General features: G+C 42.3%; 1 protein-coding gene across 8 annotated transcripts in view; it reads left to right on the forward strand.

The window, feature by feature from the left end:
• Window positions 1–24,462, forward strand: part of PRKCD (protein kinase C delta) — a 61,394-nt gene that overhangs the window by 16,270 nt on the left and 20,662 nt on the right. For 6 of the 8 annotated variants that reach the window (XM_068907235.1, XM_068907238.1, XM_068907239.1 and 3 more), the window contains 2 exons: window positions 18,209–18,348; window positions 22,098–22,297. In XM_068907235.1, the coding sequence (XP_068763336.1) occupies window positions 18,234–18,348; window positions 22,098–22,297 (315 nt within the window). In that variant the 5' untranslated portion in view covers window positions 18,209–18,233. Of the gene's footprint in view, window positions 1–12,804; window positions 13,009–18,208; window positions 18,349–22,072; window positions 22,298–24,462 lie in introns of those variants that run through there. The other 2 variants (XM_068907240.1, XM_068907241.1) reach the window with 2 other exon arrangements.

Raw genomic sequence — 24,462 nt, forward strand, 5'->3', positions numbered from 1 at the left:
GTAGGAATTCGGCCTTGGTTTTGTTTTTTTCTGTTGAAACTGCTCTGAAGAACTGTTATAGGAATAGTAAAAGACTCTCATCTCTTTTCAATACCCAGTCTGCTATTTTGTTTTTGCCTATACCTGCCTCTCCGGAGCGCACCCCAGATGATTTCCTAGTCCTGTCCTCGGAAGCAGCTGAGATGTTTTGGCTGAAACTTTAAAAACACCTCTGTCCCCTTGAAGCAAAAAACCAGTCTGAAACTTCAATGTGGTGATTAAAATTAGACATAGTTGTAAGTAACTGAAAACAAGTTTACTCATCAGAGGTGTTGAGCAACTTTGACGGAGTTTGCTAGCAGTCATACCTGTAATAGTTGAGCAGTCATAGGCTATTATTAATAATTTGAATTAGTTGGGCAGGAGATGTTTTAACTTTAACTACTACTATTTGTCGTTATATATGTAAGTGTTCAGAACATGTGAATGCTCTATTAGCAACTTCAGCGTTGTAGTATCTTTTTACTGTCTCATCATTCAGGAATGTATTTTTAAAGGGAGGTATGCAGTCTGAAAGAAGTATATGCTTGTAGAGGTTAAATTGTACGTATTCAGATGGATTTCTATCTGTTTGGTGCCACACTGAAATATTACACGATATTCAAGTAATACTTGTGAAACAGGCACAATCAAGTGTCAGTTAGCTACTAGAAAAGTTGCTCAGTGTTTTCTCAGAAAGCACCATCCCTCCGTTTCCTGGCAAAAGAGGAACCATCATTCAGAAATGAGCCAGTGATTCATCTAATGAAGTATCGTAGCCCAAATAATGATCAGCACAAAGGGGAAGATTCAAAAATCCTGTAATACCTGGTTTTCTGCTTTTTTGTTGTTGCTTCTTCTGAAACAAAAAGTATATTCCCTTGCCACCACACCTCAAAAAAAGGTGCAAACAAAAAAATTTTGGCAATATCTTGAAATAGAAGATTTATGGAAGAAGATGAACAGGTGAAGGAGTTGAAGTTAGCTTATCCACGCTGAATCCTTGCATGACCAAGAGACTACAAAAGCAACTAGATTGATTTTTAGCTCTGTCCATGATAGTCCTGACGTTCTCCACAAAACCCTGAATGTTACTCAGTTTGATTCTAACGCTTTTTTCCAGAAATATGTTTTTTCTGGGCCCAGCATTGTAAGGCATCAAGATGCTGGGCCCCCCAAAATCTAATGTTGTTCTTGCCTTAGCAAATGGCACGCTTTTCCGTGGGAGTGCTGTCAATCTTTGGATTTAAGCTTTTATTTTAAAAATCTAGCCCTTATGGGTTACAGATAAAATCTGTTCAGCATGAAGCCAGGGTCAGCTGAAGCCCATTAAATCAGCTTCAAGCTCCAGATGTGGCAAGTCTTTCTAGAAGTCTTTGGCCCACAGCAAAAGGGATCTGTTCGTTTGATTCTTTGCTACCTAGAAATGCTTCTAGGAGTAATGGAGGTTTTGGAGCTTGAGAGAAGCCAATGAACAGCTGTTTGCAGCCAGGAAGATGAGCGATGATGGGTAAAGATGAACTTCTCCACTCATGCCTTGAGACAAAGATGTCTTCATTTTCACGAAACAATGTACCTCCTCTATTTCTGGAGCTGCTGGGCTTGAAGACTGCACTGTTGGTAGTTGCTTGGGGCAGCAGGCTGCTAGGGGTGTTAACACCAGCATGGGGCTGGTGCCTACGGTGCCTGTGTCAGAGCACAGTGGAGTTAGCCTGGTTACAAGGTATATGGGATGGCAGTTGCTGTCCTGACCTTCTGTGATTCTACGGGTGGTACAACAGATCCAATGTATGCTTTGGCATGCGTCTCGTCCGAAGAAGGCATATATGTCTTTAGGAGCCGTGGGAAAGCTGCTAATGGTGATCCTTGGACTGCCTCCTAACAGGGATGCCACCACCTCTGAGGAGCAGGAGAAATGAAGTTGGCAATGTTTTAAAGTAAAATCACTTGCACGTGAACTGTTTATTCCCTTAAATTGTGGTGTGTTTGATTGCTGAGTTGTAGCATAAGTTCTCTTTTTATTGTTTTTTTTTTTCCCAAGCCTACTTTATAGCCTAAATCTTAGAACTAGGAATTCTCAGGTAAATATTTTCAATATTGTATCAGTCCACTCCTGATGATGTTGTTCTCTGTTCTCTGTTATGTTTTCCTGATAAGCTGCATGTTCCCATGTACTGCACTGGCTTGCTTGAGTGGGAATATTCTGCCAAATGGGGTGGTTAAACCAAGAAATGATAGGGGCTAAATGAAGTGTGGTGACAGGAAAAAATTTTTTGTACATATACTTAAGTTTAAACTTCTCCTTTCCGCTTGGTACTTCCATGCTCCATCAGTTATTAGATTTAGCTATTTTTACTTAGGATTATTTATTGTGAAAGTAGTGGTAGAGGAAGCTGAGGGTTTAAGGGATAGCAGCTTTATAGAAGAAATAGGTTTTACATAAGCTTGTGCATGGTATAAATTAGGGACTTGTCAATTGAGGTGCTATTAACATCTACATCAAGCCTGGCATGTATTCTTGGCATCCAAAAATAATACGCTGTTCCATTTACGTGCCTTTTAGATATTCAGAAAAATCTTCCCTTTGGTGCCAACATTCAGCCACCCACCAAGCCTGCATACAGCTCATGTCAATTGCGCTAGGCTTCATAGGACATTTTTCACGATCCATCTTAGGAAACATAGGAAGCCTCAGTAGTTCCCAGCAATAGTACTGCAAAGTGCTTTTCATGGACTTGCTATTAAAATCTATGAAAGGCATTGAAGAGGGCACAGCATGCGTGCATTTAGTGTGATGCCATCTTAAAAATAGTATTACAGTAATTTTTGGTATTTGTGTTGGTTGCTGTGGAGTTTTAAATAATCCTTAAGGTATGGAATTGGCATATTGAGCTCTAAATAGCCTAGGAGACATTTACTTGGTAGAAAGATTTTAGTTTTTGCCATAATCACCAAGTCACTTCTGGTTTTCAGGTCATTTGGAACAAACTTGTTCCAGGGCCCTTGAAAGGAACAACTTTTGCAAAACATGTCTATGGATTATTCTTGTTTATAATTTTGAAAGTGTGCAGCTCAAAGGTGAGTAGACATCCTCCAGACTGCTTGAGATGCCACTTGGAAATTCAGAACAGTTGTTTTCAACTCCTTCTTAGCTCAAAGTTTACTGATTTGTGTTTCAGATCTGAAAAAGGGTTTGTGCATCCGGAAGCTTTTTTGCTTTTTTTCTTTTAATAAGTACATCTGGTAAGAGATTACCTGTCCCTACTGTGCTTAGTCAGCACTCTTGTTCCCTGGCTCATGAGTAAGGAAGAAAGATGGGAGTTTCCCCAAGAATGACTAATACCCAGGAGGAATCCGGATACTCTTCTCTCCTCTTTGATCACGGGAGCAGATTGTATTAACCTGCCTGTGTAATGGGTCTTCCCAAAATTGCTGGAAGACTGTTGATTCCCTTTCCTGCAGGAAAGGGGATGGAGGATTCTGACTGTGGATCCAGTAACTCGTGGTGGCAGTGAGTTAGGAACCTGCGGCTGGCCCTTCTGAGTCACTCTAAAAGTATCGTATTGACTTTGTGACTATTTCTGTGTGTCATGCTTGTTTAGATACTTTGAGGATCTAAAGGGAGAAGAGATGTGACTGTATCTTCTGCCTTGTTACTGCAAAGTATTTGGAGAATCTCGCTACTTTCCAGGAATATCTTTGTAGTTATAGATGGTGAGTCCTGTCCCTGGAAGTAGATTTGAAGAAAATGAAAAAGTACTTGCTTCCTTGGCCTGGCCTCTCTTTTCATGTTAGCGTATTGGGAATGGGAATACTTTTTTGGGGGTTGTAGGGTAAGTCCTGCCTGGAGAACAGTAACTGATTGTTGAATAGCATGTAGAAGGTGTATTTTGGCAAGAGCCCCAAAATGTTTATTAAGAAGGAAAAACAAAACTAAAACAGCATTTTCTCTTCCATAGGCAAGAGCTTTATTGTACTTGCTTGTCCTAAGCTTTCAGCATGGTGTCAGAAAGTACAAACAGCGACTGCAGAAATATTTCTACCCGAAAACTGAGTGTTTGACCCTCCTGAACTGCATTTGTATTCTGCAACAGTACAAGATTAATGCTTAAAATGCTCCTGTTCCCCCTCTTTGTTCAACGACTCAAAAATAAAACTCTGGAACCTCTCAAATCTACTTTTAAGTTGGGTGCAGGATCCATTTCTTGGGCAGTTCCTAAAGTGTGCGTCATTGCTACAGAACAGTGCTATATACTTGTGTTGTCTATTACCTCTGAAAGACTCCAATACCACAAGTAAAAACCTTAGGCAATTTTAACAGTCTGGAATAACTAAGGATTTAAACCCTTGCAACCCTTAATGTCCCAATTTATAGAGGTCTAATTATGTTTATCTATTTGGCACTGATCCTTTTAGTTAATCTATCATGCATTTAGAGAAAGGTCAGTATACACAGGATTAACACATTGTCTTAATGAGGCCTTTGAGAATATGGCTGGCTTATTTATTTTTAGGAGTCATTTTCAATTTCTTTCAATTTGCTCATGCTAGTTAGGTGTTTTCTGTCTATCTTTCTTCCATTGTAAAGGAAAGCAATTGCTGGAAAAATGCATTAAGACCATTTGCAATGACAGGAAGGAATCTATACTCGTCATTCTGTCCTATTTCTGTCGTGAAAAACATTTGCTTTATTTTCTGTGTATCCTTTTGCCCTCGATCGAAGGGTAGGACAGATGCAGGCATTACTTGCAATTTTTTTCTATCCCACTATAAACCAAAATCCTAACAAAATTAGGGGAATATTTGCATAAAACTACTGGACAAATGCATGCAAGTATGCAGCACAGTATTTCGTTCAAGCCTTTTTCTCTGTTTCACTTATACAAGTAGATACAGATGTTCAGTTTTCCCTTTTGTCCGGGGAGCTATTGTACATGTTTGTATTTGCTTGGTAATTGAGTATGTTCACAAACTCAATATTATCTCAATGAGTATATGTTGAATAGCAAGAATGCCTAAATGTTCTTGTGTTTTATTCTAACTTTTTAAAACTGAAAAAACCCTAGACCTTGAGTAGAACAAAGTGTTAGTGTTAAGAACACTAACACACAGTTAAGAAAACTCATAACTACTAATGCTCTAATTGGAAAACTGCATCTTGGACAAGGAGATGTTACATGAGCATAAATATTATCTTTGCAGAAATGCTTTTTCAATTAAAGCGTTTCACGGTACTAAGCACATACACTTGTCACCGTAGCTGTGTTGCAGGTCAGAGTAAATATTTGTTTCTTTGAATGTTCCCACAGACGCAGAACGGGGTTGTGCATTAAAAGCTGGAAATTGTAGCTCTCCGCCGCTCTTTCCCGCAGAGTTTGATTTTGTTGGAGCAAAGTTTATTTTGCTTGTGTTTACTCGGTACGGGGGTTTCTCAGCTTATCCCCCATGTGAACTAACTTTGCATAAGCGGTGGGTTACAGGCATCTGCTCACCCGCTTTGGGCTGTGTGAATTGCCTCCCAGTCCTGGTTCCCTAACATTTCTGCGGGCGCAAGAGTAATTGCCAACACGGCAGAGCAGCGTTAGAAGGGCACTTATGTACTTGAAGTGGCGTAGTGCAAGCAAACATCCAGACCCGCGGGGCAAAGCCAGCGTCCTGGGGCCTGGGGACCGCTGCGCGCTGTAAACCACGTGGCAGAAAGGAGTCTTCGGGGGTAAGTTGTGCTGATGATGTGGCCTCTGTTAACAACGGGACAGCCTCCAAGGAGAGAGGGAATCAAGGCAGCAGGGACAGAGCTAAACGCACATAGGGAGGCAGCAGGATTGGGCAGACGGCTGAGCGTGGAGCTGCTCAAATTACAGCATGCAGCAGCAGAGCTTCCTGCTGCGCTGCCTGCGGACATAGCCTTTCCGTGCACAGAGCTGAGCAAAGGATCTTCTTTCCTTTGTTGCGGAATAACCGGGATATGATTTAGGAGAGAACATTTCATTTGGAAACATTAAGACCAATTTGATTCCCCTGTGCTTGGCTGTCGCCTACTTGCTTTCTTCCCATTACCCTTCCTGACCCTTTTGAGAGCGCGATAGTTTGGGAAGTGTATTGTATTGCACGATGAGGAGGGTAAAGAGATGCTGGTAAGGGTATTTAAGCAGAGCTGACATCAAAGGAAGGAAAAAGCTTTTTTTTGCCCGACTAGATAAGTCGGAGCTGAGATGTAAGAGAACAACTGGGTTTAAGCCTTCAGTGTTTTAACCGTGAGCAGCACGAGCGAAGAGGTGACAAATCCGTACGTGATCTGGAGCCGCAGTGAGCAGCTGAAAAGGCAGGGCGCAACGGGACCTGGAAGCGGGGTGCTGACGCTCGACGTTGTATCGTTCAAGTTCGGAAAGTGAAAAGCCCAGCAAACACGCATCGTTTTCACTTGCAGCCTTCAGGGCTGCAGGGCTGAGCCGGGTGGGAGGATGCAGCCTACTGCCTTAGCTGTGTCGTGGTTGGCAGCCGCTGGCTTTTCCTCCAGAGTGTGTTTTCTGGGTCAGTAGCAACCATACCTCATCCTTTTTTGACCTAAAGAGGTCACAAAATGGACACATCTTAACGGTACGCTTCCTAGCCATGACACAGTGCAGCAGATAGTGTCCGTTATCAGCCTGTGGTTTAGTAAGAAATGTGGAAGATGCCCGTCACAGTTGTCACAAAGGAACACTCTTATCACATTTACAGCAAAAAGACAGAAATGCTCAGAAGCTTTGTGGGAAATAACCAAGCTTTTACTTCATTTATCCGTTCAGGGAAGGATGAAACGATAGGACAGAGCGAGTCAAGACAGCTTGTCTGTAGTAAAATCATTAAACACTGTTGCTGCTGAGGACTAACTGGGACACGGGAGCAGAACTGCAATCAGAGAGTTTGTGCTCAGCTGCTTTTCTGGCTAATCTGAGGTGCTCTTGCGAGTTGCATGTGTCTTTTCTTTCTGCAGATAGTTTTTGTACAAAGACTGCAGTCGTCTTTTTCAGTTCCTTAGTGCAGGGGCTCAATGAAGTGACAAAACAGATCCTGACTTGCAATGTTGTTAAGTGAAGTTCTGGGGTACGCGGTGTTTAATGTTTCTCTGTGTGTGCGTGTATATTTGAATATACATGTGCCTGCGTGTACGAATATATGGTGTTTCCCGTACACAAACCAAACATCTCATTTTTAAATGGTTCTCCAGTGTTAAACAGGGTAAGCACTGGAGCGCAAGCTGGAAAAAGTTACGAAAGGCCATCGCATCTGATAATTTGCTCTGCGCCCACTCTCCAAAAGCTTGGGTCTTTGGCTTTCGAGCAGTAGGAACAACGTTTCCAGAAAGTGGCCAGAGGGAATTCTTGACAGCGCCCAGGCCTCAAGATTTCTTACTCTCGAAACTCAAAATAGCTGAGCGTCTATTGCAACGGTTATCTCCTCAGCCAAGGTTCTGGCTCATCTGAAGCGCCAGGATTTTTTTTTCTTCCTTATTTATTGTGTTCTGCCCCAGATATGTCAATACTCAAAGGTTTCCTTCCCAACAAGGATATTAAAATGATGCCTCTTTATTTATTTAGCCGGAGATCATTTAACGTGGCAATTAGCAGACACGTATCATAGTATTTAAATAGCAAAGGCATCCCTGCCATCGCGGACTGTGGGGTTTATATGTTTAAACCACAGAATTCAAGAAAAGGTCAAAAATAAAGGGTTGCTGTTAGTTTCTTCTCTGGTGAGTTAAAGAGAAAAGAATTAAAAGCAGTACTAAATAGTACATCTCGCCCCGAGTTTATCTTACAGATTGTACTGTGAACTCTGTGCTTCCTTTAAATAAACCAAATCCCTGTTAACTTCCCTTTATGCTTTAATTGAACTTGCTGTTAATGAGCTGCATCCATTTCTCCTAAATTTTGTGAATATATTTTGGCTGGGAGTGCCGGGCTGCTGCAGAGATTTAAACGTTCATTTTTCCCTAGAAAACGACTGGGGATGGGGCAGGGAGTAAAGAGCATTCGTTGTTTTGTTTTCCTGCCTGCCTCTGGAAACCTCGGCCTGAGCTTGGAAATTACAGCAGGGACAAATGCTTTTGATTGGACATAAATTTCAGTTATGTTCACTTCTTTCCGATTTCTCCTTTGCAGTCCCTGTAGCCGTTCGTGATTTAGGAACATCATATAACATCCATGGTAGTCGTTTGGTTGCACTTATTTCACCTGTTCGTTGCAAAGGTGAGGCATGCTTTCACAGTTAGAAATGCCTGGTGTCCTTCTGGGGCCTCACTGCTTATTTTCAGTTATTAAACCATTGGAAAAGTCTTTGTTTATTGGTTATTTATATTTCTGAGGCTTTTTTTTTTTGGCCCTTGCGCTCCAGGCATTATAGAAAAAAATGGTTTTAAAAAAAAAAAAAAAAAGGATTCCTATTCTGGGCAGCCTTTAAGTACCAGAAAAGAGCAAGGGGAAGGAGCCCAGAGCTCAGCGAGGCAGATTTAGCCCGTCTCACTGTCTCATTGAAACAGCCTAAATATGACTGTGGCCCTGCAGGAAAATGTGGCTTCTCAAAAAACCAAACAACAGCTCCCCAGTAATGCTGAATGCAATGAGGAGGGAGGGCCGGACCCGTTCCTACGACTCCGCGCCCAGCTGGCGAACGCAGTTTTTGGTTCCCGAATCCTGCGTCCTTTTGCTCTAAAAGCCTCGATTGAAATCGTGCATCCGAGCAGTGAATGTGGGTTTCGTCTGCCGGGGTTATCCGAGCAGGAGATTGCCAGCGTGTATGAATGATGATACAGTTCTTGCAGCTAATGAATATTGTAGCTGTCCAGATACTTAGAGGATTAGATCATGGTGTTGGCGGTAGTATACGTTTTTGGCGTGTACTCCGCAAGAGGCACTTACGCTGCGTAATCTACTGACTTTTTTTTTTTGAAAGTGTAAAGTAGAATTGTTCTCTAATTGGAACATTTTAGAAGGCTTTTTTTTTAAAATTTTCTTTGACTGCCCAGTTTCTCTCTTTCTTTTTTTGCTTCTTGGTTGTTCATATAGAAAGGTTAACCTGGTAATGCTTGAAATAAGTCAAATTTCCACTTTTTTAAGATAATTGACGTGCTGTCTCTATGGTATTTGGCTGTTTCAGCCTGAAGAAGAAAGATGGAGCTTTTTTCTCTTTGATGGAAAGTAAAAAATGTCCACTGTTCTGGGGAGAAAGGGGCAGATGTATATTAGGTTGTAAAAGTTTAGCTGCAGCGTTGTCACGTTGCTTTTAAGTTTCGTTTGCAAATACACCGTAGGCGTTTTGTGGTGTTCTCCCTGGGAAATACGTTGCAATCTCTAGCGAATTTATGATCCGTGAAGAGGATCTGAAGCTCTGTGTGTGTACTGATCTATCGGGAAAACAAAAAACAAAAAAATCTAGAATATTTTACTGACTCCCAAAGCAAAACGCTCGGTGTGAGCGAGGATGGAGCTGAAGGACGGGCTTGGTTTGTAACCCCTCCGTTAAGAGATGCCGGCGGAGGATGCCTGGGTGTGGATCCCTGCCTTTACCCAGGCGGCTGCTTTCTTGTCCGGCTCTCGCTTTGCGGGAAGGCTGCTCTGAGAAGTGAATACGGTTTAATGCACCATCTTAAAATAGAGCAGCCTCCGGAAGTCCACCGCCGTCTCTGGCTGACGCCTGTTTTTGCAAATTTGCAGAAGTGTTTGCTGCTCATCCCGCTGCCTGCGTAGCCGCAGCTGGGCAGGGGAAAGGGGGCAGCTGGCAAGTGACAATTGGCAATGGAAGAACTGAGGAGTTATTAAAATTGAGACATCTCAAATAAATGAGATGAGATCTACTTACCACAAAGAGCAGAATAGGAGGCTATATGGCAGACCTACTTATTTGTGCTTACTACAGTATTTTGAATAACCTGCTGAAGAGAGTGAACTTAAAAGCTCCATATAATATTTTTAATCCTAATATCTTGATTACTTGCCAGCGCCATTTTTTCTTGTTGAATAACATAATTCTGAGGCTTTTCACGGAAGTGGGACAGGAGCCAAATGAGTTCTTCAGAAATCACTGGAGTGCAAGCCTGGAGGCCATATGATATGAAGATCTCTAATTATGCATAGAGACAGTGAGCTAATAGCTGTTTCTGTAATTATTTAAGCTTGGGAGGACAACAGCACTGATACTAAAAGCCGAATTGTTTTTCGGTTACGGTGAGAGCTCTGAGCAGGAATAGCGTACACAAGCCTGGATTCTGCTCCGTGAGCAGCTCAACTTTCCCAGCTTACTGGCTGTTTCAAAAAAGTCGATAAACCCTTTTGCAGAACTACATGTTTCTTTGGAGAACCAGTGTTCCCATGATAAACTCACCGTAGTTTTGCAATTTAGTTGTGCTGACTAAATACCAACGTATTCCTTGAACCTTGGAGAGGAAGTGGGAGACCAGAGCTCCTCGGGGCCTAAAACCACAGGAGATGTCCGCAGCTGCTGGGGTGCCCAGAGCCCAAACTGGGGGACAGCTTGGATCTAGAGTGTGTTAAGGCAGGGAGGACCATGTGTCGCTGCATCCCTTTCTACTAGTATGATTCCCCCCTCGCGTGGAGGGGGCTGTGTTTTGAGGCTGCCAAAAAGCCCTCAACTTACTCCCTTTTCCCTGTCCAAAAAAAAGAAGGTTCCTGATTAGCCTTAAGTCCTGCGTGCCGAGAGAGAGCATGGTTTGCCTCCCAAACGTGTCTGGAGATCCTCTTATTTCAGAATGCCATTTGTGAATCGTTGGCTCACCTAGAGCGCCGTTAGCACCGGACCAACTGGCCCGTTGTATTAACCTTTCCCCATTGCTGCAGTTGTTCCTTATCAAATGCTATCAGCTTGCGCTATCGCAAATAACGGGCAAAGTTGTTGGACTTCAGGCAGCTTTTCTTCTCTTGCTTGTTTTTAGCGAAGAGAGTTTTCTTGCGCTTTTGTTTCAGACCTGATTTTTGGTAAAGGTGCAAAATAGCGTACAATGCTTTTCATCTGCTGTCTAGTCCAAGAGGCAAGAGACCTCAGGGATTATATAGATAGAGATATATGTTCCTGCCCCCACTGCTCCTTGAGAAGTAGTTGTGCAATACCAAAAAAGCCAACTTCGGCACTCCAAATGTTCCCTTTCCATTTCCTAAAAAAAAGGACATTTAGTGTAAATGCTTTTTAATTTTTTTTATTTTATTTTAGTCTTGGAAAACATGTTATGTAACAGCCTGTCCTGCTGTGTCAAAAATTCCGAAATTTCCTCAACTTGCTGATCTTTTAGTATAAAATCCAGATTTGTCTTGCTCAATGTACATGAAGCAAGCGCTTAAGAAGAGTCAGCTGTTGTTACTGGTCTAATCATATGCCCATATAAATTGGGCTGCATGTCTTTTTAAAAATAAAACAAAATAAAGCCAAGTTTTTGCTTGAGATCTTTTTTTACTCGCGTGCTAACTACCTCCTGCTGAAGCTTCTCAGCAGTTGGTTCTCCCAAGGTTTAAAGCGTTGGCCTGTCTGTTTAGGAAAAGGTTTCTGCTGCTCACATTTTGAACAGTTTCTCATAATAATCATAGGAAAAGCATCAGTAATTTTTCTGCCCTTGAGAAAGTTGGTTACAATTGATAAGGCAGCCAGAAATTCAGGCAGCCTGGGGGAGCTGTTGGACACACAAATCAGACGTGGAAACTCTCAGAATTGCTTCTGGCCAACCAAGAAGTAGGAAGGAGAGCAGGATGAGAGGAAGACTCATCTCTCCTTTCATGACTTACAGCTCGATGGATTTTTCTCTGTGCTGTGGCGACACAAGTAATGGGAGTTATTACGTCATTGTTTCTGTTTCTGGTCTTGTCCTAAACCAGCGAGAGCAGAAGGATTTGAAACAAAATACGGGATGGGGGGAGAAGGGAATGGTAACTACGTTTCTTCTCAAGCTAGGTTTAAAGGACCCTCTGAACTGCTCTGCGTGCACTATTTAAAAAACAAAGCAAATGCAAAAACGTAAGGTGTATCATTTACACTAGAGTTCAGCAGAGAATTCTCATTTTTAAGTTGTCAAGTAGGCAAAAACTTCATATACATTTGGCAATACGTTTATCCCTGAATAAAACATGGTGTTATGTTTCCTGTCTTTTCTCACTCGTGTGATTATTCTAGTTTTTTTTACAAAGACGCCCCGTTTTTGAAATACTGCTGCAGAAATTACAGGTGATGGGTGGAGACGTCATGCCCTGGTGAGCAGTTCTAAAGATGTTCTTTCCATGCTGGGTTTTGTGAATGTAATTGCATTTTAAAAACACTTCCTAATGGATATATTTTACTTTCATATAATCTAGCAGTTCTGATTTTAAAATTACTTTTATTTTGTTGGTAAAACCTTTTCCTTAAGTTTTTATCAGAACAGATGCTGGGACGCTTAGTGTTTCTCACTATCGCTCTTGGCTTCCATAGACGGACAGATGAAAGCATCAAATTAATAACTGAAGTAAATAAAACAGTTCCCAGGAGAAGGTCGCACCTTGATCAGTCCTGCCCTGATATCCTTGTCTCACCTACTCTTATACTTCTGTAGCTTCCATATAAATATAAAACAGTATCTTTGCTTCAACATGTTGTGGCTAGCTACTATAAACCGTCAGGATCAAGCCTAACAGTAAGCACGGTGTGTTCAGATAATCACCGTTTTACTTCTAAATGTTTGATCCTGGAAAACGAGGCCTTAGAGCGTGACTGTCAATAAAAATATGACGATGTTAATCATTTTAACTGGTTTTTATTTAAGATATTTCAAAGGGAATGCCGTCTGGCTCGGTGCGCTCGCAGATCTCTTGGACCATCATTCGCTCCGCTGTGCGAATAAGAAAGTGATGCCAGCAGCTGGGTCTGGCAGACAGATGCTGCAGTTTCTCGGCGTTGTCGTGACTTTAGGTGCACGTACCAAGACAAGTCGCAAGGGCTGACAGCAAGCGCCACTGCACGCTGCCCAATGCGGTCAGTGGAGTCATCCGTGCTTCGCTACTACTTTGTTTTACACTTTTTTTTTTTAGCAGTGCTTTAATGACAAATTCATATTTGCAGCTTAAGGTCAGACGATTTTTTGGTTTGTTTGTTTTTGTTTGTTTTTTTTTTTTCTGTTGAGCAACAAGCTAATAGACGTAGCATCCCCAGCAGATGCATGCCGAAAGGTGTGTTTTTCAGTGTAATGGGAGAAAGCAAGCTTTCTTTAAACAAGCAAACAAACAAACTGTGTTATATTACTTGATAAACACTGGTGTGCTTTGTTACAGCTAAAATAACAGAGCTGCCTTTTCTTTCTTTCTGGAGGTTGGTTGTATATTAGGAATATAATTTAAATGGAAACCAGTATACACTACCCATGGAAAGGAGAGGGGAAGAGCGTTCATTTTCTGGCTTTAGGTTATTTTTAGGATTATAAAGTGGGATGCACTGTGCAAGATCCGAGTGGGGAAGCTCAGGTTCTCCGTCGTCTGTGGGGTGAACAATGTTTCAAAGCACAAGAAAGTTGCAGGATAGCATCTTATCTACATGGTGCAAGTTTCTCGTACAAGTATAATTTGGCTTTCAGAGTCTTTTTGCAATTTGGGTAATGCTTCTGCTAAAGAATCTTACACACCAGAAGAGTACTACACTTCAATGCTGTAACTGTAATTAGGGGGTGGCCTATAATGCATAATTGGTACAAAGTTTTGTTCCGATTTCAATACTTATTAGGCTTTATTCAAGTAGAAGCAATCTGTGGTTAACAAGTTGGGAACAAGGAGAAGGACTTAGGAAAGTAGGCAGAAGAGGTAACGAAGAGAAGTCAGATATATTGCATTCGAGAAGATAGTAACATGCGCTGTTTAAGTTGCGTGGAGGTCTATTTTTCCAGTGACGTAATTACACGAGTGTCCCAGTACCTAGGAAAAATGTATGGCAGTGCGATGCTTTTAAATTCAAACATACTTCTCGTCCTGATTTCCCACCTCCTCCGGGCCAAACCTGTTATGGAGAACACCATTTGGAAAACCTGAAACAATTTTTTGAACTGAGGAGTAATTCAAAGTATTTATAGAAAACGTAAATTCCTCCGGGTTTCTCCTATCAGCAGACACTTCACCCTGAAGCGTGCTGTGGCCTAATGCCTTGGCAGATGTAAAGAAACTCAAAATCAAAGCTTGCTGTCGAAAGCAGTTTGGGGGTAGAAGTGCTCTGTATGAGGTCGAAATGAAAGGCTAAAAATGTGGCTATGCTTTAATAATACTAATTTTAAAAAACCTCAACAATTCCTTAAAGAAATCTGCAATCAGAGGAGTGATTCTAACCTAAGCAGGAACAGCAGCAATTAAAACAAGAAATTCCCTGTGGGCAAACTTCTATAGCACTGATGAAAACGTTGAGTATTTTGGTCCGTGTATTTTACAGGCCCAGCCTTTAGTTCTTCAGCCTTTCCTGCACATACACCGATTCCATTAAATTTATAGCTACAGTTCTGTTGCTCAGTGCAAGTCAGTGAATAGGCCAGACCTCTCGGAGTTGGACCTCCCATTTTTTATGTGGGTCCACAGAGCCCTCTGTAGCATCTATGAGCTCTGGTAAATTTTTTTGGACTTGCAGTGGTGTTTGAAGCTGGGAAAACATAGGAGTGTGGCTGGCGGGGGGAAGTCATGTGAAGTGTGTGGCATCTCCACCTCATTTTGATCGTATCACTTCATCTGTGTTGGTATAATTAGACTGTCGATGACAAATGGCTGAACCTAGATAAAGGAGGTGATGCTGGCGCAGGGGCAGAAGAGAATATTTTGGAGAGCCTGTAGCTCTGGAGAATTCTGCTTTTCCTGCAGGGACCTATATGCAACGTGTGAGTTCAGTCTTGTGTCTTGGAGAACCCTTCTCTTCTCCTCCGTGGAGTTTTAAACCTCCATAGCAAGCACCTTTTCCAGCCTTTTGGTGGGACAGCAGGGGAGCTGAGGGAACAGCAGTCTGTTTCGTTGGCGGAAAGCAGTTGTTTCATGCAGTCTCAAGGGTTTCTGTGGGACAGCATGGAGAAGACCTGACCCTTTTTGTGTGTGCAGCTTTAAAACCTGATGGAAGCTATTGTGGATTTTTCCATATCTCTTCCAGATAGTGCAGAATTTAGCTTTTGCTTGCAATAGGGCATGTCAGGGGTTGGTGATGAAATGAGCGTTAGGCTGGACAGCGTCCAAGCGTGTCTGTGTTACGAATCAGTGTGGCCATCAGCAGGTACTTCATACAGAGTAATGGTGCTAACAGATTTTTCCCCTAGCCGTTTTTCCCAGATTGTACATGACTTTAAAACTGTTTGAGGTACTGAGCCCGTAACTTAGATTTGCAGGCAGTATTTTTGGAGTTTGCATTTCAATTTTTCCACCAGTTGGTTTGGATAAAATCAAACCCTTTGGGGAAAGCAGTTTGGCTTTAATATTTCATAGCCGCGATACAGATCGTGCGAGTAGGTTGTAAATTGTGCTTCGTTTCATAGCTGGTGTTTTATAGCAGGTTCCGTTCTTGATGCACGAAGCTCTTAAAACTAGAGTCAGCCCTCGTTCTGTCGCTTCTGGAGTCAAGTCAAGGAGACTAGAGAGGGACTTCTGTTGTCTGAAATGCAATTACGTGTGTATTGCATCGGATGCTTTCGCTTTTCAGATGTGATGCAGCTTTGGATGACTGCGTTCAGCAGGGCTTTGGAGAAACCTTGTTGAATTCAAGTGAATCTCTGCGTCTGCAGTTTCCGCTGCCAAAAGCAGTTTTAGCGGGGTAGGTTTCTGTTGTTTACAGCAATACAGCCAATACATGTCAGCTAGCTCGCTGTAATATCCTAGCAGAGCCGAGGCTTGGAAAGCGTACCTGTGAGGGAATCCAAACCCGCCTTTCACACCTCCTTGCATCCCAGTAAAGTCTAGCGAGTGCAGTGAGAATTTGCATCAAGCCACTTAAAATCTCAACCTTTCTGAAAAAAGCATCATTTATGACGGCAGAGAAATTTGGCAGGAAAGGGTGCTTGGTTATGTGAAAGCAAGGTGCTGAGATTTTTTGGTAAATGGAAAAGCAAAAAGGTATCTTCTGGTTTTGACGGTGACCTTGAACTGACTGAGCTCATTTGAACATAATCAGAGTTTCTGGGATTTTGCTGGGTTTTTTTTCCCTAACGCTCTGGTTGCTTGTGTTCAGCCCTGCGTTTTTGTGTGAGAGTTTGAGATTGCAGCGAAGCAAAGTACTAAGAAAACTAAAACAAATAACCCTGCTCAGAAACAAAGATCAGTGTTTTGAGAAGCAGAGTTGGAAATGAGACCTTCAAAGCAGCTTTTGTACTTGTTCATCAGAAATAAGGAACGTTGTGGGATTATTCAAAATGCATACTTTTTGTACCTATTTTTGTTTTTTCTCTCTTTGGAGATAAAGACGTAAACGTCAAATGGCGAGCCTTGTGTTCTGTCTCAGGACTAATACTAACTTGAATCAGTCTGGGTGAAATTGGTGCAAATATGAGTTTAGCCTGGTCAATATTTCCCGTTTTTTTGGGTAGTGGCAGATGTACTGGAAATGGTGCTTTGCAGCTGGGCTGTCCCTCCCAACCTGAATTATCCTGTGATCCTGTCAAATGAGCTTTGCAGTGGGAGCGAGGTGCTGGCCTTCCCAGCTTGTCTTTAACCTGTTTCCCCAGAGGTGAAAGACTATGAAATCTGGCTTTCTTTACCCGCGTGCTGAGTGGTAACTCTATGTGATTCAGCGCTGCCAAATTACCTAGCTAGTCACTTATGCGTGTAGCAAGCGCAAGGTCTCTTGAGCAGTTAAAATATGTTCCTCGTTAAAGCTCTCGACGAGCGTCGTGTTTATGCTGCGCTCGTCAAAGTAGGGCGTTGAGGTATCGGATGGTATGTGTTAGTTTTTGCAAAAGTTGTATGTTTTTCTTTCCTTGCGAGCTCATCGCAGTCCCGAATCCCATCAGATGGAGCTCCAAGCTCCGTTAACCGTTGGATTAGTGCAGAAGGTTGTTACCTTATTTTTTTTCTGGATGACAGGCTGCGGGAATTTGAATTACAGGAGAGGCTTTTTAGTTGCTCAACGGGATAACCGATGGCGCCAAGTAATCCTAAACCTGCTTTTTAACTTTGTCTTGCTCTAGAGAAAAGGAGGTAGGGAAACAGTCAGTTCATAAAAACTAACTCAGTACATTTTGGGAAGTCATAATATTTTTCCATTTATTAAGAATGGTTTCCGCACAGGGAGAGTACACGGTATGCAAATAAAGTTGGCAGAAGCTGTACTGCGTCTTGTTGCAAAAACTCGGATTTCACGATCTAAATAACGATTTAAATAACCGTGCTGAGCCTTGAGAGAGCTAAGAGGAATGTTAATTGCCTTCAGCGTTAATGGCGCTATATAACCGAAAACGCACAGATGTGCAGGGCTGCTTGACTGAGGGGTCTTAAAAATCTGCAGTAAAAAGGCCAGCTCTGCCCGGTTTGAATTTTTTTCTGTCATCTTTTCCTATGACATTGTTAACTTTTTTCTCCTGATCCTTTCTTCCCTGCATCCCTCGTTCCCTGGCTGATTGCAGCAGCATTCCTGTGCTAACAAGTGACTGTTTTCTTGGAAACATTAGTTTTTGCCTCAAAAAAGAAAGCCCTGTTGTTATATAGTTCTAAACGCTGATATACCAGATGATACTTAATTATACCCCCTCTGTTTGGTCATACAAGGGACTGATAATTTTTTGTTGCTTTAAAAAAAAACGCGTTTAAGAAATCAAAGGCTCGTCGATGTGTTAAAAGATGTGCGTAGTCTGACCACTTGAGTTACAATCTGTCTCATAGTTTGTGAACTGCTTGTTTGGTAAGAAGGTTTATGTATTTGTGGTATTATTTTTAATGAGTGGTGTCTCTGTTGATTAAAAATGGACTAATTAATCAAAGGCACAACGACTGCTTAGAGTTAACGTTTAAAGGGATGTCTTAGACTCAGTCCTCGACTGCACCTGTGATGTTCTTGGTTGCAGTACGTGCCATTTTTACTTTAGGCTAGCAATCTCAAAGTTACATGCAAGGCTTGCGAACTTAAGAGAGTGGATTGTATGGGCTGTGATAACCGTGAACTGTGTATTGCTTTTCTTACATGTCTCAGGCCAGGTTTTTCATTGTAGGATTTATGTTTACCCCTTTCCACTCAGGTGTGCATCAGCACCGTTGTGAGCAATGGCCCCCTTCTTACGGATATCCTTCAACTCCTTTGAACTGGGACCTGTGCAGAACCAAGGGGAACAGCTACAGCCTTTCTGTGCTATCAAGATGAAGGAGGCATTGACCACAGGTGAGGTTACAAATGGGGAGGCTTGGCTGGATGTGAGTCCTGCTGTTTCTGCCATGCCAAACACCTCCGCAAAAGCTTTTCTTTCAGAATGGGAGAAATAATGATGATTTTTGTCTGTCTGTAACCCCACCTTGAAACGAGGCGTCTTTCCTTGTGCTTTGCTGTCCTGCAGCCAGGGTGCCAACCACGTGGTAGGATGAAGTCTAAGCTTCTTAACCTCCTAGTTCACCACCCGTACCCAACTATTCCCAAAATACATGGGGAAGCAGTTGAAACGTGCCTTTTGCATGGGTCGTTATGGTGAGGAGTGAGTTTTGCATGATGGAGGTTTGCAAATTGTAAAGCACTGTTCCCTCCAGCTGTGCAGCAGACAGAGGGCACTTGCAGAAGCCCTTGGGGGGAGCGCGGTGATGGGGTGCCATCTGCGGCAGGTTTGAGAATACCCGAGCATACTCACTTCTCAAACACAGGACAGTAAATGATCTTTATTGACTCAGAGGACAATTATTAATGAGAAATTTAGTTCTTTGTTGTAACTGAGGCATTTTGGTAGAGTTATTGGCTTGGAACGGCTTGCGCTCCGGGTCTTGTTCCCACGTGGCTATTCTGGACCCCTCTCAGCCTTCAAAGAGTGCTGCTTCATGGAAAAGGGTTGAAACATTTATTATAGTTTCTGATGTTCAGCTAGAATGCATCACTGTAGCTGAGAAGGATGAGCCTAGGAATTGCTGTCCTGGATTAGACCAGGCCCATCTAATCCCACTTTCTGTCTCCAGGGCTTCACGAAACATCGACAAATGCAGGAATGGGGTGATTATTTTTGTCTTGCTCACAGCATGATTGGCCTTATCTTTGAGGTAAAGGCTGCGTTGAGGCTTGAAGCATGAGGCACAGGACCCCTTCCAGAAAACATGGCCGTCAAGCAACTAGGTTAAGTTCCAGAGAAGCAATTTCCTAGACTCTTGGGAGAACCACTGAAGAAATGGTTTTTGAAGTGTTGTAGCTGCCAGCATGTGTGTGGAGTGGTGGAAGTGGTCTAAATACATCCACTTTATTTTTTTCCAGCTTTCGTCTCCTGTTGACAGTAGAATTATCCTAACTTTTGTCCTCTCTGCTTGCATGTATATTTGAAGTATGGGAAAATGGGGGAGAAGGGTGCTGTGCTGTCAGTCTCAAAGTGGTGACTGATAGGGGCTCCCAGGAAAATAAACTTGCTCCCGTTATCAGTTTAACAGGATCTGGAATAACTTTTGTTGGATTTGCATGTTGAAACATGAGTGAGAAAAAGCTTATTGTATAGGAAGAAGAAAGTCATTTGCCTAGTGATTAGGGATTAAACCAATTTGCAAACATGCAAAGCGTTTTGAAGGCAATGATATTAGCAGACAGACAGTGGAGGCCTGAATGCAGGAGGGATGAGACCAGTATTCTTCTTAAAGGCTATTCTTTGCTGGCACTTGTGTGTTAACTTGCAGATAGACAGTATGATCTGTGATGAGTCTTGAGTGCGATTTTAGCTACTGAAGCAGCATGGCCAGGCTGCAAATTGTTGCTCGAAATTCAGATGGCTTCTTTCAGCTCTACATAGGGGAAAAATGCTTATAGTAACAAATCAAAATCCTTGTTACTGGGACATGAGAATAGGGAGAGTCCTGTGAACGTGTGGGAATAGTTCTCTCCCACTCTAAAAACCTTACAAAGAGCATTATCAACTCCTCTGTGAGCTGCTGCTGCTTCTGCAAACCTTGAATCACTGTCAAAGGTTCTACAAATAGCTGCGATTTCTTCTTTTCCAAACGATGCCTCCTAAAGCATGCCTTATTGGTGAAAAGGTCTGGTTTTAGCAATCCAAAAAACAGGCTAGGGGAAAAGCCTTGCTGTGCAGACAGCCTGGATTTGATTCCCCACCTCATTTATTGTCAACCGTAGCAATCTCTAAATTGTCTTTTGAGCTTTCCATATATGTTTTCTCTGTAATATATCCAAATACTTCCATAGTTAAGAATACCAAGTACAAAGTTCAGGAAGTCGTTTTGGACAGATAGGAATTTAAGTTTTTCTGCCTGCAAAGTTCTCCAAATGTGAGGTTAAAAGCTTTTGACAGAGCAGAGGAGAAACACTAAACTTTGCTGTGAAATGGAGGAGGTCTTCAGGTGGCTGCTTGTGAGCATTTCAGAGCGCCTTTTGGCAAGCAGACTCGCGCCCACTTGTCGAAGCTGTAATTTGTGATGTTGTTGTTGGCAGGCATTCCCTAATAAAGAAGTATAAGGGCCCTGTTCTCTACTGTTTGGACAGCTCAGCACGACGAGCGGAGCGCATCAAACAGGTTACTATCAAACGAATGCAAACTTTGCATTCCGCTTCCAAGAAGATATTTAGATAATAAGCATCTAATTCTTCCTTCATCAGCGTCAATGCAAATTCTGCTGTTGACTGGAAGAAACAAGTCGCACTGCGTAGCTTCTTGGGGCAGGCAACAGCTCTTTAATCAGTTTTGCTACTGCCTTGATAGTGTAGGAGCAGATTACATACACGCTTGGGGGAGGAAATGGATCATTCAAAGCTGGAGAGGCACTTAGTGCTTTTACTGCAGCAAATGACCCTGATAAATAGTAGAAACTGTGCACAATGTACAAAATGATATTCAGCTACCTGAGCACGGATGGGTAATAATTGGCTAGGAAGCAACATTGCAGAGAAACACTGGGGAGGGGACATCATATACTAGAGTCACAGTGAAAAACTGGATATGGTTGATGAGGAGGCAGTGTCATTTTGGATGATTTTTAGAAGAAGAAAACGAGGTCTAGACATACACTAAAGCTTGTTATAAATAGCACATTGATCTTGTGCTCTTTTCTATTTTTCTATTCCTAATGTAAACACAAGAAGAAATTAGCTTAACTGGTAAGAAGAGAGACTGAAGTTGTGTATTAGGAAAAAAGCTGTCTGATAAGAATAGTGAAGCACTGAAAGACTCAAAGGAAGGAGTTTGTCGAGACACTCTTATGGGAGGCAGCGCAGAAGTTAGAAAAACACTTGCCAAAGAATGGCTATTGAACAAGACTTTTTTTTTTTTGACGTCCTTTCAACCTTTCCTTATTCTTTGACTAAGAAAGGTCTGCATGTGCTAGAGAGGAAAAATAAGACCTTGTAACATCCTTTAAAAAGTAGTAATCGTGGCAGAGAAAGTGCAATGCTAATGAGAGCAGCTGGCTTATGAATAGAAGTGAAATGTCATTATACCTTAGAGTTGGATTAATGAAACGTGGAGCTTTTCATCTCTCAGCCACTCGTTTCAATTTAAACTAGGTCCGCATAAGACGTATCTTAATTTATCTTCTAGCGGTAGGTATTCGCTGTGATCAGACAATGTGTCGTGGAGATTGATGCCAAAAAGCAGCCGTTCAAATACTCCCTGTCAAGATGCATCTCACTGAACGAGCTTCTGCGCTCCAAAAAGGGGTTTGTCCCTGCAGCTCTCGGGCTGCCTGTTAATGCTTTCCCTGCCTTTGCGTGGGCTGTACGTCAGGGTGAGCTTTGCCCTCCAGGTCCGGAATGGCTGAACTCTATGTTTAAACTTGCTTTGGTCCTTCCCGGTCTTACCAACCACAGCGCAAGAAGTAGTAAGTTCTTCTCTGCTTCAGCTTTCACTACGAGGATTGTCTTTTTTGTGGTGTTGTGTCCAATTTGGCTGCTGGTTCTGCATAATTTAATTTTGCAGTTTCTCTTGTGTGTGTGGCTTTCAGAGAGAGGGAAAACGCTGGTTCAGAAGAAACCCACCATGTACCCAGAATGGAAATCAACCTTTGATGCCCATATTTACGAAGGGCGGGTGATTCAGATTGTTCTCATGAAAGCAGCGGAAGAGCCACTCTCCGAAGTGACTGTAGGCGTATCCGTCCTGGCCGAGCGGTGCAAGAAAGGCAACGGCAAAGCAGAATTCTGGGTAAGGGAGACGATTCATTCCTTAAATTCGCTGACCTGGTTGTGTTTCTTTCAAGCTGGACAGACGCGTTACGCTTTTTTTTTAAACTGAGCGCTCAGTCCCTTTTGACGTGTGTGACAGGGCTGTGAGACCATTATTTTAGCAACTTTATTGAAGTAGATAATTCACTGTCAAAGTTCAAGGAGCTGACAATAAAAGCTATGGCTTTAGTGCGTGAAGTAGTGGTGTATCACACTAAGGGCTTACTTTAAAAAGCTTAACTGTTGTTATAGCGGTTAGCAGATGTTTAAATAGGATCTGATCGTTGTGATTAATCCAGAGATAAGAAAAATGAAGCTGATTCCAGGGCATGCCTCTTTAGGACCTTTATTTGGTTTGTTTATGTGTACAAAAACATTTACTTGGCTTGATGCTGCAATAAATCAATAAATTTGATCCCCATTTCTGTTTTCCCAGTATCTTCTCTTGCCCTTGTGCCTCATGACGCAGGCAGACAATTTTTTGTGTGTGTGAAGTCAAGAGGAATGGCATCTCGCCGAGTGGCATCTGTCATACTGCACCCATGTCATGCTGGGTACAAGCCTGTGAGTCATGCTCAGAAGTATAACAGAGGAGGAGAAGTTAGAGTTTAATGTGGTTTTAAATTAAGAAATATGCATTTATTCTAAATGCCAGTAGTTGTTAGTTATCAAACTATGTAAACCCAAAGTACAACTTTGAAGTAGTTGTATGTGAATGACTTTCAATTAGAACTGCAAACCTCAAATAAAAAAGAGAATTGGAAACAGAAAATATTTTTTTTGATTTTATATGTTTGGAGAGAGAGGAAGGAGACAGAGAAAGAGAAGGAGACAGGGTGGATCAAAACCCTGAGTTGAGAAATCTGAAATATTGAGCATAGTGTTGCTTTGCTTCAATTGCTGTGTTGCAATGAATTCAGATTTCAATGATGCAATCTTTATAAAATCCTATTCCCTGGCTTCTTTCTCTGCTTTCAGATCCAATTGAATAGGTTTAAATAAATACAATTTCTTCCTTCTTCTTTCTTGATAAAGTTGATGAGATCTTGGTGGAACAAAAAGGGGACTGAGAATGTGATAAGGCACGTTCTCAGTGTGTAAAGCACACTGTGTGCCCCCCAGAACTTTCTATCTTTTGGAAGCGACTCTAAGTGTCCTAAATAGTCAACATTTCTGCAAATGGAGAATTAAGGTGCAGAGAGAAATATCTGGATTTCTTATGAGCGAGGTGAGAGCTCTCTGGCTTGGTGCATAGGTGCCCTGGATAAAGCTACGAGGAGTCTTGCCAATTATCCAGTTGCCCTTGAGGCTGTACTGTAGGCAGCTGTGCAGAAAGTACATATATTTAGTAATAACAGGACCTGCCCATCTCTGTATTCAGAGTACAGTTAGTGCAAAGGAAAATCAACAAAATCTATGTTGCACAGCAGAACTTTTTATGGTTGGAAGGGGGGGGCGGACGGTAATCAGCTGTTCCAATCTACTGCTCAGAAATGCCTCTCAGGTAGAGTGGCATCTGTTTGGCATCTTTCTTCTGTTTGCAGAAAAAGAGAAGCCTCTAAGGCTTAGTCTGGTCTTTCTCAACTCAGGTTAAGCAAGTTGGACAATTAAAATAAAAACTCATAAATACAGCTGGAGAGAGAAGTGTGGAGGTCTTAATAGGTGCTAATGCTAGCAGAGCACCTACTAGTACCCAGGTTCTGCTTCTGATAGTGACTTTTGGACCCTGTCTTGCTAGGAGTAGTAATAAAATGGCATGGAGAGTGGGATGAGGGAGGAAGGTATCTGGAGCGTGCATCTCGGGGGGCAGCATCTCTGGAGGCATCAGATACGCAATTCGACATGTACCAGCGTGCTGAGGAGCTACGCTTTAAACTTAATAATGCAGGCAGGAAAGTTGGTCTCACCAAGCAGGTCTCGGGAAACACCTTCCATAAAGGGGTGTTTGATACTGAATGGGCTTGCAGTTTTTGCTAGATTAATAATATTTAAAGTTTATATTCACCAGGTACATTCTAGCATCATGGGTTTTTTTCACATGTCAGCTTGAATTCTGAGGCAAAAGTGATTATTCAGAGGAGCAGTTAAAACCACTAGTAATCAGTTTACGTTTAGCCAGTTTGGTGGTCTGAAATCCTCTGCTTA

This window comes from Struthio camelus, chromosome 14 (genome assembly GCF_040807025.1).
Source record: "Struthio camelus isolate bStrCam1 chromosome 14, bStrCam1.hap1, whole genome shotgun sequence".
Classification (NCBI taxonomy): Eukaryota; Metazoa; Chordata; class Aves; order Struthioniformes; family Struthionidae; genus Struthio; species Struthio camelus.